Source organism: Odontomachus brunneus, unplaced genomic scaffold, assembly GCF_010583005.1.
Source record: "Odontomachus brunneus isolate Ranch 3 - 2012 unplaced genomic scaffold, Obru_v1 Obru_scaffold_018, whole genome shotgun sequence".
NCBI lineage: Eukaryota > Metazoa > Arthropoda > Insecta > Hymenoptera > Formicidae > Odontomachus > Odontomachus brunneus.
The window spans coordinates 2582783-2600731 of NW_022639468.1; the positions used below are offsets into that span (position 1 = coordinate 2582783).

The 17949-nt window shown below is 36.6% G+C and overlaps 2 protein-coding genes across 2 annotated transcripts in view; one reads left to right on the forward strand and one right to left on the reverse strand.

Annotated features, from left to right (window-relative positions):
- Positions 1 to 559: 559 nt before the first annotated feature.
- LOC116841732 (facilitated trehalose transporter Tret1-like) lies at positions 560 to 6000 on the forward strand. Its single transcript, XM_032810039.1, has 4 exons — positions 560 to 797; positions 3738 to 4305; positions 4377 to 4575; positions 4700 to 6000. Exons 1-4 carry the CDS (start codon positions 731 to 733, stop codon positions 5324 to 5326), a joined length of 1461 nt encoding a protein of 486 aa, XP_032665930.1. The 5' UTR covers positions 560 to 730; the 3' UTR covers positions 5327 to 6000.
- The window catches only part of LOC116841733 (WW domain-binding protein 4), a 39083-nt gene continuing 26872 nt past the window's right edge, over positions 5739 to 17949 (reverse strand). The window contains exons 2-7 of the mRNA XM_032810040.1: positions 8496 to 8703; positions 8308 to 8409; positions 7961 to 8029; positions 7500 to 7740; positions 6715 to 7063; positions 5739 to 6244 (exon numbers count right to left, since the gene is read on the reverse strand). Of these exons, the coding sequence (XP_032665931.1) occupies positions 6025 to 6244; positions 6715 to 7063; positions 7500 to 7740; positions 7961 to 8029; positions 8308 to 8409; positions 8496 to 8703 (1189 nt within the window). The 3' untranslated portion in view covers positions 5739 to 6024. The remainder of the gene's footprint in view (positions 6245 to 6714; positions 7064 to 7499; positions 7741 to 7960; positions 8030 to 8307; positions 8410 to 8495; positions 8704 to 17949) is intronic.

Here is a 17949-nt window from a genome sequence, read left to right on the forward strand (position 1 = left end):
TAGTATTTTACTGTTTAGCAATACATAATTAAGTCAAATATTGTTTTCTTTTATTATCATGAGTAATTAATACATGTATTGACATAATGCAGCAAAGTAGATTGAAATAGAAAACTTACCCTACACAGCAAGAATGTCTCAAATACATCATAGGGATATCTTGAAGATATCGCATATCTCAAATATATCTTTAGGATATCTCTATGATATATTTTGGATATCTCTGCTGTGTGGATACCGAACGCGCATCAAATATATGTCATTTGTAAAATTTGTGTTAATTGTATTTTTTTAATGTAATAGTAACCCATACAGCATAAATGTTCAATAAATATCCTAAGAACAATCTAAGAATATTCGAAAATTCTTAGAACGTTCTTAGGATATCTATTAAAAAGTTGTGCTATATGGGAAAAGTCGATTTTCAAATAAAGCTAATGATGAATCTGATAAAACGATACACACGTGTTTGTCATATATATAGATGTGTTAAACTCAGCGCGATAAGAGTACCCCTTCCGATAAGTGAATTTCTGTGGGATTGATGATGACTATAAATGAAATTAAAGCTCAACAGCCGAGCTGAGTGCAAGATGTAACGAGCTATCGTTTTCGTTGTTATGTTGATGCGTCTCCGTACTTCGCTCATTCGCGAATTTCATATGCCCGTTGTCGACGGTCCTAAAACATAAGACTGGTTTAATTTCGCTTTTTGTAAAAACAACGTGCAATGGAAAAGTGTGAGAAACCACTGTCAAATCCGGGCAAGTGGCGGCAGTTCCTCGCCGCGATAATTGGTAAGTTGGAAAGGAAGAAGAAATACCTTTTCTCTTCGGGTATCGATCATATCTCTGGTAAAAAAATTTATAGAGAACGATAGAATAAAATTCTATCGTTTTCTATCGTTTTGAATATGGATTTTGGTTCGCGAATTCATAAATTTGAATAGTATTCTATCGTATACAATGATATCAATTTTAATCGTTTTCTTTAAGCTGTACCTTACTGAAAAATTTCTGTTAAGATAATAATAGAATTTCCAATTCAATTCTCAGTTGAATTCTCAATTGAATTCTCAAATGCGGTTTCCGCAAAAATTCGCATGTAAGATGTCAATTGAGATATTTGTATCTGATGAAAATAATTTATTGAAAATATAATGAACTTTTATTGAAATGCTTTTGAAAAGTATTCACAATTTTGACCCAATTTCATTAAAATTTCATTATAATTTCATTAATATTTCGATAATATTTCATTAAAAATGTAGAAAAATTCAGTGAAAAATCATTATTAATTAAAATAGATTGAGAAAAGTATAATGAAATATTATTTTGTCTAAATAATAAAAAAAAAACTGTCATTTTATATTTTGTGTCGTTTTATTTATTCGTAAAATTCACGCGGGATCCGATCCCGTGTCACACGGTCATTTATCTTTAGATGACTATGCGATGGTCAATGCCTAAACTTCAACGATCGTACTGGAACTAGTAATACCAATAGCCTGTAACGATATCATGGTAGATTATATTTACAATATACTCTTACAGCATTCAAAAATGTAATGACATATTTGTCGGTAAATGTTTCAAAGGACGTAACAACAATCACAATGCGATTAATATTGATACAATGTTGTATAACTAATTAAATTTAAACATACAACGTGCTCGCAAAAGAGAGAGAAAGAAGGAATTCTCTCTCTTTTGTGAGCACGTTAAAGTTATGTTAAAGTTTGATTAGTTATACTACGTTGTATCAATATTAATCGTATTGTGATTGTTATTATGTTCTTTGAAACATTTACCGACAAATATGTCATTACATTTTTAAACGCTATAAGAGTATATTGTAAATACAATCCACCACGATATCGTTATAGCGGATAGCTATCATCAGTTCCCATACGATCGTTGAGGTTAGACATTTGATGAACAGCGCATAGTCATCTAAAGATGATGCCGTGTGACATATGGGATCGAATCCCGCGTAAATCTCACGAATAAATGAAACAACACAAAATATGAAATGGCAGTTTTTTTTATTATTTAGACAAAATAATACTTCATTACACTTTTCTCAATCTATTTTAATTGATAATGATTTTTCACTGAATTTTTTACATTTTTAATGAAATATTATCAAAATATTAATGAAATTATAATAAAATTTTAATGAAATTGAGTCAAAATTGTGAATGCTTTTCAAAAGCATTTCAGCAAAAGTTCATTATATTTTCAATAAATTATTTCCATCAGATACAAATATCTCAATTGAGATTTTACATGCGAATTTTTGCGGAAACCGCATTTGAGAATTCAATTAAGAATTTAACTGAGAATTGAATTAGGAATTCTATTGTTATTTCAATAGAAATTTTTCAGTAGAGTATCGTTCTCACTCGCAAGTTTAAATATCCTATCGTATTTTATCGTATTTTATCTAATTATACACTATTTTGTATAGGAAACTAACAAGAATACAACTAGAATACAAAATCGTGTATAATCAGATAAAATTCGATAAAATACGATAAAATTTATATCTAAACTTGCGAGCGAGAACGATATAGTTTAAAGAAAACGATTCAAATTGATATCATTGTACACGATAGAATACTATTCAAATTTGTGAATTCATGAACCAAAATCCATATTCAAAATGATAGAAAATGATTATTTTATTCTATTGTTCTCTATAAAGTTTTTTTTTTACCAAGGATATCTTTTTCCACCGTATAAACTCGTGAAAAGTTTCATTAAATTCGTCAATGAAATTTTTTACTTTTCATAAATTCATGCTAGGGGAAAAGATTCATGATTAATGCACGGATACACCGAAATCTTTTAGGGTAGACCGAGGCGAATCGGATCACAGGGTGAATCGGATCAATATAAGCTCACTAGCTCACAAACAGTTACTAACTGGCATGATAAAACAGCTCATTTAAAACAAAATATTAATAATAACTGTCTTAGAGCTTATATTGATCCGATTCGCCTCAGTCTACCCTAATTGAACTGTTCTCTATCGTTAAAAAAAATATTTTCTTTTTTTTTGTTATAATCGGTGTTCTAAAAATAAACAAATTGAAGAAAGCAAACGGGAGCTATTCTTATCATCTGATATACAACTATTCTTATCATCTGATACACAGTTAATGTTCAAAAGTGATATAACCCAAATAGCACAAACTGCTAAAAGATATCTTAACTGCTAAACTGCTTAAAGACATTCAAAAGGAATAAGGACGTCTTTTGGACGTCTTTAAGACATTTTTTAGTAGATTGTGTTGTCTGTGGAAGGGACTAGCTCAATCCCTATATTAATAATTCTAAATTGACTTATTGAAAAAACAAACAAAAACAAAAAACAAATATTACATGATTCAGTATGTATAATCTAAAAATTAAATTAAGAAAATGGTTTATTTAAGTTATGGTTATAAATACATAAATACATATATACATTTATATATATATATATATATATATATATATATATATATATATATACACAATATTTTTCGGAATATCAAAGAATAACGCAATATAATAGAAAGTTCTAAAAGATAAGTGAACTATGTCGTTTATAGACATTTCGTCTTGAGATATTATTAATGGACTTCTAGCATTAATAATACACTTCATGGACATCTGACGAATTAGGATGTCTTTGAAACATTTTCTAAAATTTCGTATTATTTAGGTAATTACATTTCATTATCTTCACAGTGAATATCTTGATGATAGCATACGGCATAATAATCGGATTTCAATCACCGTTCGCTCCGCAGCTACAGAGTTCATCTCCACCTGTAGGAAGTGAACCCATGACGGACGAAGATGTGTCTTGGTTGAGTAGTATTTTGTGTTTGAGCGGCCTTTTGATGACTGTATTATTATCGATAATACCCGATAGATACAGTCGAAAGCGATTTGGTTACCTGTTAGCGTTGCCATTGTTTATTTCTTGGCTGATAATCGTTTTCGCCACCGAGCACATACACATCTATATAAGTAGATTTTTATGTGGTATATGTGGTGGTGGTTTATTGTTTTTCGTGCCAATGTACGTGTCGGAGATTTCAGACGACAGCATACGCGGTCTATTAGGAAGTGTACTGGTGTTCGCCATAAATTTAGGCATATTATTGGCTTATATCCTGGGCGGCATGTTGTCTTTGAGGGTCTTCGCCATGATTAATTTGGTAAACCCTGTGTTGTATCTTATCGCTTTTACCTTGATCCCAGAATCACCAGTCTACCTGGTGCGTCAGAATCGTATACGAGAAGCGGCTAGGTAAGAAACAAAATGCAAACTAGTTTATTTTTAGAACTATTACGTAATGATGCTGTGATTTACTTCTCTAGGTCTTTGATATGGTTAAAAGCTGGAGATAGTTTGGTAGCGGAACGTACATTGTCGTATCTGCAGGCGAAAATAAACCAAACTGACACGGTCACAAAGTCCAAATGGTCGGATTTATTTCGGGATAGAGCAACGATCAAAGGATTGATAATTGTCTGCGGTTTGTTCTTTGGACAACAATTATGCGGAATCTTCGCGATGGTAATTGTCGATAACTATTTAGCAACTCCTTCCATCAATTCCTTCCATTTGAATATTAATTAGTTGCAAATTCCAACACATAAAAAAATGAATTAATTTCAATTTTTTATTTTTTCATTCATAGCTCACTTATACAGAAACCATATTCGAACTATCTGGCAGCTCGTTATCCCCGAACGCAGCATCTATCATTGTTGCGACTATGCAACTTTTAGGCTCGTTCCTGACGTCGATCTTAATAGAGCGCGCGGGTAGACGGTTGTTGATTCTCGTATCCTGCGCAGGAATGGTTTTATGCCACAGTGTGGTCGGCACGTTCTGCTATTTCCAAGAGTTCGGATATGACGTATCCGTTTTTGGTTGGGTGCCGCTAGTCGCATTGTCCACTTTTATGGTGATATATTCCTTAGGAATGGGCGGTGTGCCCATCATCGTGACGGCAGAGATATTTAGCCGTGATATAACTAGTCTGGCAACATCAGTAGGCTTGTACTGCCTTTGGATCGGTGCTTTCATCATGGTAAAGGTGTTTTCCAATTTAATTGTTTTGTTTGGCATGTACGGCAGTTTTTACTTTCTCGCCATCTCGTGCGCATTGAGCTTCCTATTCAGCTTCGCGTTACTACCGGAGACCAAAGGACGGCTACGCGAGGATGTAGTGAATGAACTCAACGGGAAACAATGTACAAAGAGTGAGAACAACGCGAAGCACATCGTTGATACACACTCGATACACGCGGTTCATGTGTGAAGATATTATTGCATGCATATATCTAATTAGTACTTAAAAATGCTGGGCGAAGAAGAGGCAAATTAATATCATATGTATATTTTTTACTGTATAATTTTTCACGAATCTGTTCGCTAATGTTTTCTTGAATCTTTACTAGTTTTTACATCTAGCTCATTGTATTTATTCGACGCTTGTAGTTTGGAATATTTTCTTAGCACTTCTTAAGTATTTATTTTATACGTGTGTTATATGAAGTGTTTTTCCAATTTACAATTTAGTCTACAGAAAAGATAAGTTATGTAAATCAAATATGTACGTTTTTATGTTCATTTGTGATAAGTTTAAAGAGGAAATTTCCTTTTAAAAAGGAGTCTTATAAACTAAACCAAATAATGTTATATACATATATACATAGTATATTACACGTATGTTATATTAATTAAAACTTTTTAATGTAAAGGATTCAGACATTTATATACAATAGAATTAACATTTTTTACATATTAATGTACATAAGCGTACATTGTTTGAAGAATCAAGTTTACATGTTTTTGTGCAAAACATTATATATAGGTAACGATTATTATTTACGTTAATCTCCGATCCACAAATATTACTCTTAACTTCCCTTTAATTGTTCACGTAAAATGTTAAAACATTTTATTTAATAATTAAAAATTAAAGAGAAAAAATTGCGTTATCATTATAAATGAGTATTAATCGTCAGTCACTCTTTTTCGTACATTCTTATTCCCAATTTTACGTTTCTTAAAAGTAACCGCTGTTCCTTCGTCATCACTATCACCGGTATTTATTTTTATAATAGTTCTTTCCTTAAAAGTTCTTCGTAGAGGCGGTCGTTCTATGTTCTTCTCGAATGTAGGTACTTGTATATGCTTCTGCTTTGGTAACTGCAGGTCTATTGGTTTCTTCTCACTGAAACATCAAACGTTTCCATGTTTACTTTCAATATACTTAAGAGATGACGTGTAAAACTACACCATCTTTGCATGAGCTAATTCAATATCATTAAATGTGCGAGTAAGATGTGTAAAAAAAGCTACAGTGTATACTAATTAGCTAATAAAACAATTAACCGAATTAAGAATTTCAAATATAAATAATATACATCAATTTACGTATGCAATTTTTACTTATATATGAATATTGAAAAATATAATTTATTCTACTTTTAAAATTATATATGAAAATATATGAGTTAGAAATGCAAAATGTCCAGTTAATCTATAAATGTACATAAAAGTACGTGTAAGTATTGATTTTTATACATAGCCGGGCATTACGAGAATTATAAGCGAAGATTTTGCCTGTCGCGTAATAAATCTCCGCAAAAAGTATCTTAATCTATCGCGGCGACTCGAATAATACGAAGTTCAAATATTTACATTGTCTGCACAATTTGCCACGACCCGTAAGGTTGTGGTCTCTCGGGCACACTATAGTCTCTTCTATAAGGTCGTTCTTCTTCAGCCTCTATTCTCTTCACTCCCGCATTCTCACTGTCACTTTCGGCATCGTTATTTTCAACAGTAGCTTGCGGCCGATGTTTTCTAAGTTGTTTCATCTTCTCCCTTTCGATATTAGCCCGTTGTTCCTCGATAACATCCACCTTCTTAATAGCTTCTTCCTTATCTAATTGTTCCAAAAGTTCCTTCTGAAGTACTTCTTCCTTCGCTTCCTCTTTTTGTTCCCCGAAAGTCATGTAACCTTCCTCTGGAGGCTCCCAAACCGACTCTAATATAACCAATAATATTTATACAAGTTTATTTGATAAGACAATATCAAAACTCGATATATACCACGTAATAATGTGACAACGATGTAACTTAAGTTTTAGCAATTTTAAATCTAAATTTGATAAAACTAAAAAACTAGAATATATTTTTTATAGTTCTTAGAATAAAGGATTTATATTATCATGTTAATGAAGAAGAATAAGGCAAGGTGATACTGTAATAAATTAAAAAGAGAAATATATGGATATATATTATCTGAATTTCAGGAAGAATAAACGCGAAAGTAATTAGTTTTTTATTTATGATCAAATTCGTTGTTAAAATGGTAGAGAGAAAACAAAATGAATGAGATGAAACTGCTTAGTAAAAACGGATATCCGAAAATTATATGAGAGCAAGAAAATAAAAAAGTAAGTTTAATGGAAGATACGTACCATTCGTCTCGATGTGCCAGTAGTATGTGTATCCTTCGGGACTGAGAGCTTCGTACCACAGTTTCCTGACGGGCGCGTTCGGACGATCGTCCTCACGGGCTTTCTTCCCTTTCCCCTTCGTCTTACTAGTTTTACTCTTCCCTGGAGTCCTGTTCTCACCGCTCTGTTGTACCCGACGAACCGATGGCATGCTCTTTGACAAAGTCGCGGGATCGCAAGGATCTGCAGCCATTGGAAAAACCTGGAAAAGTTTCAGTGTAAAGTCGTCTCGTACTAATAAAATTTTCGCGTTGTGTGTTCCAGTTTTCTAAGAAACACGGTCTCGTGTAATCAAACGTAGTTAGTGCTTTTGCAAATAAAATGGCTTTTACTAATAATTTCACGAATAAAGGAGATAAACGATTATATCACTTGATCGTTGAATCGTGATTATGAAAAGATCTGTTCAAGGATTTCCTTACCTGCTCAGTTTTACTTTTGAATCTCGGGACTGTTTCTGGAGCGGCTGATGGCACGCAATTTTGAGGCGTCTGGTAACATAAAATATGAGAACAAATTATAAAATCATATTTCTAATCAAATATATGTTATCTTGGATATAATGACGATTTTCTAGCTTTCGTGAAATCAGTACAGATAGAAACTCGTTATTTTCGTGGAAATCCCGAAAAGTTGTTCGTTAGGTTTAAAATATATACTGCTAGATAATATTAGTATAACACTTGCAAATATTTAAATTTAACTATTTTTACTAAACTATTTTTCTAACTTTTATTTAAACTATTTTTAGATGTAGTGTTTGTTTCACCTCTTTCGTTTCTATTCTGTCTAATTTCTCCTTAATGATCCTCTCAGCAGTCATGTCTCGCGTGTTATTCTCCACATCCTTCAGGTACGCAGCCATAGCAGCCTGACCGAAAAAAGAGAGAAGATATATAATTGTCTCATCATTAACATTTCGCGCTCTTAATTAATTCATCAGCAATCAAGACTTACGTTCTCTATCTTCTTGATATCATCCACGAATTTTTTGTTCTGCTTCGCTTGCTTCGCGCTATTCTTGTGTATCTCCTTGAGCCGCTTACTGACATTTTCCTTGTGTTTCCTGCCGCCCTCGTGGAAGTCGATACTTGGTTTATTATCGGCGATCCAGCACTTGCAGAAGTCGCAGTACTTGCGATTCTGTGATTTCCAATAGTCCGCCCTGTAATTCGTTATCATATGGTTAGAGTGACATCATAAATATAACATTAACATCGCATGGAATCGATGTGTCGGCAAAATTTATCAAGTTGTGCACGATACAATCTAAACGAGTTAAATATAGCTTTTCTTTATGAATAAGCGATATTTTACTTTCAGATGTATTTCATCAAGTCCCGTCGAGCAAAATTCACAAGTATTTTCGCAAGTCCGAGGACTGAAATGCACACGACTAGACGAAAAAGTTCTATTTTCGATGCGATCGATCGGGCAAATTAAATTATTCAGCCGATCACGATTTGTGCTCTCCCAATTATCGGAGAAAACGTGGACGATGTTGCCCGAGGTCTAGAAGAAATGTTTTCCCCTTCGCACTCGCGATGAGAACAAATTAGTTGGCAATTAGTCTCCGACCTACGCAGCCTTGAGCGTCACTCGACCTTCGCATTACGTTTTACTCACGGCTAAAGAACTCCCAGAGAGCTCGACGGGGGCTTGAAAAATCGTTGAGATTTACGACAAATAGAAACGAAAGTAGATATAATGTATGCGCGTCGAGATCTCATATTTCTCTGCATTCTTATCGCAATTTTTCAATTTAATTGAATGATTAAACAATAAAGCAAAACAAAGGGAATGCGATAGAGTTTCGAGGGAACCACACATTTCCGCTATTATAAATTTTATCGTCAAACATATGCCTGAATATCCGTAATTTTATTCCACATGCGTTACATTCGAGCGAACTTTTGCACCGCCGTCGTTCACTGTCTGCACTCGGTATGCAGATTAATTTCAACGGAAATTTCGTAGCTTGAAACGAACGGTCGAATATTCTTGGGAGCATCGGTCTCTAATTAGAGGCTGCCAATTAGAGACGGAACTACGTCTATTACGGAAGAAAAATTCAGAAGGAGGATGGTTGAAGAGGGCTCAATAATTTTGCCAAAGTGCGAACACGGATATTTTTAGTTTTTACCCTAATCCCTAATGAAATGGCAAGCGATTCTACCAGATAATTCAGACTTCCCGTGCCAACTATTTTTCTCAAAATCTCACCAAGATAGGCAAAAAATTTTCATTATAGATGGGCACCCAAAGTATTCATTAGTGATGGTTTTAATTTTCTAGACAAACGGAAGTAGATATAATTGGGATTGGTTTTGAAATTTCAAATAAGGTCAACTGGGATATCGTTAAAATTAATTCAATGGAAGCTTCGGCTCAGAGACTATGTATATTTGAAGATATTTTGTATGTCTACCGTATCGATACAAGAATTTGAGCTGATCGATTTTAGTCTGTGCAAATTGTGACTCAACTTTATCTTATTTTTAAGTGCAATTAAATGCGAGAAATAAATGAGAAGTTAAAGCGTAAAATAAATCAGTCGATAACACGTAAATAGTTTGTACCGTGTTTTATAATTGAGAGAAAGCGCTATAAACAATGAAAATTCTCCAATCTCGTTAACTAGTATCAATGTAATCTTCGATGGTTAAGCGAATCAATTTAAACGCGATTGTTTCTTTTTGTCGAGTCACCCGATGAAGCCGTCGCTGAACAAAGTTTCAACCTGTTGCTGTGCCAAACGGTATTGTCGTAGACACTCGCTTTGACAATAAACGTATCTGAGATGCTTGTTTCTATTATAAATATTCCTTGCTGTGTTCGCCTAACGCATTAATATTCCGTTGACGCTCTCTAACAAATATTGTTTCACGCACAAACAAATCCAACACGAATCAATTGTAACAAAGTGTAAAATAAATGTAATTGTATTGTATATGATGAAATCTGCATCGGTTAGAATGAGACAGTTATAAGTAATCTTGCATTTCTATGTCGAAGAGTAATCAGATTTGCCTTCCTATACTGAGAGCAAAAATAGCAAATATTTTTTTGGTACAAGTACTTTGATAACATATTTATTTAAATCTAAGTTCTTTTATTTACATAGAATAAATAACTGCTTTTATGAAAGGCCCAGGTTTTCTTAAGATTTGAGGAAAATATATATTTTTTTATTTGAAAAAAATATTTTATATTAGTATGAGTGAACATGTCATCACAGCACCCACCGAATAAATACTTACTATTTCTTAGATATTCGCTTTCAGGATATTCCGCGGAAAGTGGGGGAATGATAACACTGATAAAGTTTATCTTCGAGAATGACAGTGTAACATTCCGTGCAATGCCGGAATCTGTTGCTGAAAACAGATGGTTTTGGCCAAGCACGTTCTGAAGTAGTAAGTGTATCAAAGAAACTGATAATGAGCCTTCCAAATTGTACAGACGTGATTTACACCCGACAAACTTTGGTATCTGTACCGTATACCGGGTGATACTTTGGTATCTATACCGGTATCTATACCGTATACCGTATATCGAGCAATAACATGGCAATGAATATTCATTGAAATATCATGGAGGAATCCCACGGACGGATTAATCTCTCGGGAGTGTAAATCGATTACACAATGCTTCATCAGATAACATTGTCCTCGTATTAACAGCACTCGAATCAGGTGCTCAATAATCCGTCAGAGACAAGTTATACATCGGAGGAATTATCGTTATCAGCGATACGGTGTATATGCCATCTTTGCATATAGCTAACATAAATTTTTCACGTCGTTCCTTATTACGTGCCGGAACTTTTATAAACGTACACAAAAATAAATCGGTGCGGTGATGACACAGCGCTGTAGAAAATCAATATGTACGCTATGTCATAGCCAACTTTACTTTTCTCTTTTTATTGCGACTCGTATAAAACTCACGCTGCATTCGCACCTATCGTCCCTGTCGTCCCCGTTTTATCGCGATTGCATTTCGATCCCGGTGATCCTTGTCTGATGTTGCGACACCCTGCGACGAAGTCTAACCAGAAATAGACCCCGCGGATCTTAACGAGCGATTCCGAAGTGCCAGGCGCAGCATCGTATGAAATAATCGCACCGTAGATGAACCAGGGCGATGAGAACGTTCGAGCAGGATTAAGCAAGATCAATACATAAGGTCTCGGGGCACACGGCCATTGGCCGATCTCCAAAGTAGAAATATCCCTCCTTCGGCGACCTGTCCGCACCAGTACATCTATCATGCACCGTTGCCTTCGCGTGTCGGCGACTTGCACTAATATATGCACAAGTTATCACCGCTGTCGTGCTCACAACGTGCGGACGATGGCCGCGTGCGTACAGCGTGCATGGCTGCGTGCATGCGTTGTTGCAGCAACAGGTTTTCCGACAGATTCGTTTCCGACGTAAATCAACGATTGTCAAAACGCATCGGGAAAATTCGCCGGCGTGAATCTCGCGGATGATGGACGGCAAATGCGTGGTCGTTAACACCGCGCATCTCACCTCGTTATCTCATTCTGCAGAATTGTGTTACACGCGAGTAACGCGCGCTTCTTCTCCTCTGCGCTGTACGCAGGTAAAGTTGAGAGGAGTTGGACAAGTTTCTCGTTTTCCTACTTTGAGAAAGAGAGAGAGAGAGAGAGAGGGAGAGAGACGGAAGCGCCCGTATTCTTCTCGCATAGAAGTCGCCCGGTTATAATTCTCGCGTCTCTTGAAATGTTACGCGATGCTGCTACGAAGCCCAGGACAGATGGTTCGCGCAACGGTCACGACAACGTCTCGCTTAAATTACCGTATCAAATTCAGCGCTGTCGCGGCGAACGAAATTACTATTGCCTGTAACAGTATCGCTATATGTCCGGGGCGGCGAAAGCGAGGTGCATGGTGCCTGCGAAGTGTACTAATGATGCGTCCATAAGCAGCTTGCAGACGAGACATCTAGTTCTGCACTATCTATAGAGCGCCGTCACTATTAATACGAGCTATTATTAATAGAGACGTCGTTGGGACCGTCGCGATTCCTCGATGCAATTCGTGTCCCTTCGGGGAATTGCGTCGCATTATTATCCACAACGACGAAACGCGCGCGCACGACAATAGAGGATCTCGCAACGTGGGCCAACGCTCCGCTCTCTGGTCGTCTCCTCTTTCGCCAGGGCGGACCTGGGTTGTGTACATGTCGTCGTTACGGTCCATCATCTTAATGTGCCGTATTCATCGTATCCTCGCTTCCTCGTCTGATAGTGTCGCGAAACCGTGAATGCACAACCATGAATGCACTCCTGCGCTAAAGTGCACCCCCGTTAGCCCTATGCTCCACCTCCTATATACGCGTCCTGTTTTCCTCGAAGTAGCTCGCGGGTAGCTGAGATATGTCGTTGGCGAAAGTGACATTACATTACATCACGATGCTGACGATTCCCAGTCATTTTTACAGCGATTACTTGCGATTCGAGGTACTTGAGTTAGAAGAAATGATGCAGTTTGACCGATAACGTTGTGTTATCATTGTCGTTGTTGAGCAAAGACGCACATTCGCGCGGTTACTCGAAATAAAATCAGGGATTTCTTGCGTTATAAAGTGAATTTATTGGCGATTACGCCGTGACGCTTCCGCGCTGGCCAACAACAATTTGGACGAGGTGCCGGTCGTTTATCGGACGAAAACAATGATTTTATATCCGATGCTATTCACGTGCTCGCACATACGGCGTCAACGCGTGCCACGGCTGCCGAGATCGTGCCCTTGATTTGGCTGCTGCGATGCACATTTGCAACCATTATGTGACTCGACAGTTATTTTAATGAGATGCGTTATCCGTTTACGGACGTGCATGCGAAATATAGCCGACATTGGAATGAGAACGAAATGCGTTTGCATTGCTGAATCAGAGAGAGAGAGAGAGAGAGAGAGAGAGAGAGATTGCTATCGCTTTCGTTTCTGCAAAAATGAATTTTGCTAAAAACCAGAAACGTAACGTTTCTCCTTGCAAAGGATGTACGATTATAATTGAACGTTATAATTTTGCGACAGTTAACGATTAGAAAGAAGAAAACAAGGTATACTTGCAGTGGATGTAATTTTTTCAAAGACCTATACGCAATGGTCCTTGAGAAATAAATCGACGCAAGAAATAAATAGAGGCGAACTTACTTAACTGTTTAGTTACTTTTACGTGAACTGCATCGACGTCGAGACAATCGACTGAGAAGACAAATCGCGCCTCCTTGCGATCGTCACGTCGTGCAAATTTTCGTACGAGACAAGGAAAAAAGAAGATTCAGGCGGGAAAACTGCGAAATCTATCTATAATCGTGTTTACGGCCCAACGGAGGGAATTGTATAGTGCCAAAAAACGCCGATAAATTTGCAGCGCGATAGCACAGCGGATTATGCAAACGACGTCGCATGGTACGATTCGTACGGAGATTCCACAGAAAAAAAGCACTTCTGCCGAGTAATCTCGATAAATTTCGCTATGCACCATCGTATTCCAATTTCGCCTGTGAATTTCAGCGGGAGAAAGCTAACTTCTACCTTTACGAATTGCCGTTTAGGTAATTCGACAAGAGATATGCTCGCGAAGATAAAGATGTCGCATTATAAGTGGATATTAAGGCATTAACTTCGCTACTAACAGTGACAGATTGGGTGAGCATTCTTCTGTAGCCTGCTGAATTTTTGCTTAATTGTTTTTTAAAATCGGGATTGATAAATTGTTTCTTAAAATAAAAATTGCAGATTATGTTTTATTAATTGATAATATAGTCACAAAGATGAGAAATTTATTTAATCTGATACACGAGTGAGGCAAGCTAATGGAATCTTCAATTTTAAACAGATCAACATCAGTACGTACAGTAAAGAGTTCATTGATGATGCATTAAAAATTAAAATATAGAAAACACGTTTCCTCGCAAATCGAGGCGCCGTCGATTCATTGCTGTTTGCTTTGGCAGAGCTAGTTAACGTTCGACGCTTTGGTGTTTCCTTTCTGTCGTATGTGCAGATATTTTCGACAGGTTTACGTTTCGAAATCACTCGTCGAGCTGTTCGTTTCAACCTTCCTTCTTCTTCGCCTGACAAATACGAGTTTTGGACTGCTCGTTAAGATTAAGGTCCTCAGAAATGCACAGGAAACCGAGGAAAACATTTCAAGAAGGGCTTGATTTCATCGCATCTTAACGTAATCGCGGATTATCAATCCGAAGATAAACAAAAGTGGTCTGATTCCTGCGAAGAATTCAAGAAGAGTTTCCAGGAAAAACTGGTCACTTGCCAGAGAATGGCCCGTTTTTATTGGTTAGGATTTATTAGACAGTAACTATTCAGAAATAACCCATTTAGAAACCGTATACGAAAATACTGACCGGTATTTCTTGGACAGTTACTGGCTAAAAATAGGCAATAAAAAATAATTGGTAAATGCTAGACAGTTTTTTGTTTAGTAAAAACTCGCAAGATGCTGGCCACAAACAAAAAAATGATAATTGAAAATAAAGTTATCATTATCTCAATAATAAACATGTATAAAGAATCTACCTTTTGATATGAGTTTTACGTTATTTTTTTATATCGAATAATAAAATATATAATAATTTGCAATATAGAATCGAACGATTTCTCTCAAAGCTATTTGACGGAATATTTGTACAGAAGAAAGTTTGATTAAAAATCGGCCAGAAACTGATTAGAAATTGGCCAGAAATTGACTAGTTAAACTGTCCACTTAGTGGCGAAATAAGCGTCGCCTAAACTGACCAGAAATGAGCTAGTGACTAAAATTTCTAATCGGTTACTAGCTGGGAAAAGGTCGCTCTTTCTACTGATAAAGTTCTCTCTCCCTCTCTCTCTCTCTCTCGTGGTTATTAACTGCTATTCGATAAATAAATATCGGTACGTTCGAGTCTCCTTTATGTGAGAGTTGAGCTTGGAATGAGATATTGGGAGATTTAATATTCCGCACTGCGACCACGGCAGAATGTATCTCATGCCAATTATCGCGTTTCCATTGTTACGAGGGAACACGAGGCAACATAGGAATCTGAAGAAGGAAGTTCTTGAAGTTACATCTGCTTTAACTTGTGCATTTCTACGTGCAGTTTCCTATGATAGATTGTACGACAGCTGCCGTATGAGTAAGATGTCTTCGCATAAAATGTAAGTGCGCTTCCTTCGATATTCTGTCGAGACGTATTCCCGCGCGTCGCCTTTTAACAGATGCGCGCGCGCGCGCAGGTACTTTCTCGCTATAATGGATACGTTCTACGGGTACGCGTGCATTAAACGATCCGCTCGTTATTGCTTATTTTTACGATGTGCAACGATAAATTATTATCACGCTGTGTGTAACACAGGTCGAGCAAAGATGCATGCATAAAAGAGCATTTTAATCTTTAACGACGCCAGTACTTTCCGCTTGCAAAACTTATTTTCATACATTAAACATCAGAAAAAGGAAGGGAAACTTAACTTTTTACAAATACCATCCCTGTATCTGAAGATTGAGAATTTTTGCACGTAAGAGCGATTATTCGCCCTATTGAGATCCCGTAGACATGCTAATTTATATTGAAAAGAAATTGTCCAATTTTTAACTTCAAAGTAATTTAACTTAAAGATCAAACGTATGGCGAGTAAAAGTCCTTCTCTCGATCTCCATCAAACTGCTTGAGGATTCGTTGTCCCTAGAAAAGACTTATTGTTCTTTATTATTCATACTATCGTCACATTCTGCCATTTATTATCATATATATTATACACGATACGGTATTCCTCTTTTGCGGGAAAAGTAATTTGCGTTAAAGTAAAATAAAACGCGCGGGTCACAATCTTGCGAGTTTTGCGTTAAAAAGTGTTATCAGTTAATTAACGACATGCGGTTTGCAGGCGAAATGCGGGATACGTTATTTTCACGTAGATAGATTCGCGTTGGAGGCTTGCCAAACGGCACAATGTTGGCAGAACAATTGTTACGAGATGGCGCAGTGTGGTTTACGATAAAAAAAGGGACTCGTGTATTGTTCTAATTTTGTCGTGCTCGCGCGCGATAGTAAACAGCTTCCCTCTTCGCGCAGTGCGTCGATGCATGCATGCTTGGTAAACAGGCGTGGACTGCAAGAACGCGATATCGATCAATGTCGAGATAAACTTACGATCAAGATACGAGAAATCGAGAAACAAAAGGAGGGTTACTAAAATATTTGATAATTTTATTGCTAGATAAATATGCAGGACATCCAATTTTTCACGTACACCTTTTATAAGTTATTGGCATAAAAAATCTGTTTCCCTGCTTTTCTAATTGATTGGATATTGGCACATGACACTCCACGCATATTTACACGTGCATGTCATACGCATGTATCGTCATGTGGAATTGTTATTAAAGAACCTCATGCAAAAATCGATAAATTACACGACAGATGAAGTTGTCCAACTTGTTACACCGACACCGTTTATTAGCAGTGCGTTTGTACATATGACAGCATATATCTACTGGACGTATCAAAAGCTGCATCTTCTTTACCCAAATCGCAAATATTTACAACTGAACTGTTGAGCTTTGTAACTTTTTAGCGCATATAGCTGTATATTTCCGTTTCAAATGGCGATTGTGTCAATTATGTCAATTCGTGTTTCTCAAACGGAATCATTAATTTCTGATCAACTTCGTTGATTTTATTTACGTTCTATTCCTCGAGTATTTAATATTAAAGAAAAAAAGTTATGAAGATAGTGTGCGCCATGTTTTCATCAAGGGACAACCGACTTCGACTTGGTAGAAGAATTTGAAGGAGCGCGCGACTTCTGACACGTCCTGTATACAGCGTCCTGTATACACGTGCATGTGGACGGCGCTGTCGTTTCCACGCTCGCCGGCATTTCATTCGGAGCTTTTGTCCTTCGGAACTTTTTCCATGGGGGAGCGCTTATAACATATAAATATCTTTATATATCACCCGCCACTTGTCAGGAGCAACTGACTCAGAATAGGACGCCCGTTAGAGCACGTATCCCACGTTCGACGATGTACGCGAGAGGATTTTGCGAAGGGTTCTCGAATTTCGATTTCCGGTGAATGAGCACGAGAAAAAGTTCTGAACAATTTGCATGTTGATAACGTTATCTTTGGCAGGGAGAGATATCCCATATTAGATTCACATTTACAGTTTTACATTTATATTTAGTTTTATATTTCGCGTTAGTCTCCTCTTTGTTTTATTCGCGTTAGTCTCCTCTTTGTTTTGTTCGCGTTAGTCTCCTCTTTGTTTTATTTGCCTAGCTCGTAAATACTAAAAATGCAGAATATCATGATCTTAAAAAATATTCAATTGATGTGTCTTTTGATCAAATTGAGAATATAAAATATATATAT

Coding starts and splice junctions, on each gene's coding strand:
- LOC116841732 (XM_032810039.1), top strand. CDS start 731: ATGGAAAAGTGTGAGAAACCACTGTCAAATCCGGGCAAGTGGCGGCAG. Junction 798..3,737: donor GTTCCTCGCCGCGATAATTG/GTAAGTTGGAAA, acceptor TTATCTTCACAG/TGAATATCTTGATGATAGCA. Junction 4,306..4,376: donor CGTATACGAGAAGCGGCTAG/GTAAGAAACAAA, acceptor TTACTTCTCTAG/GTCTTTGATATGGTTAAAAG.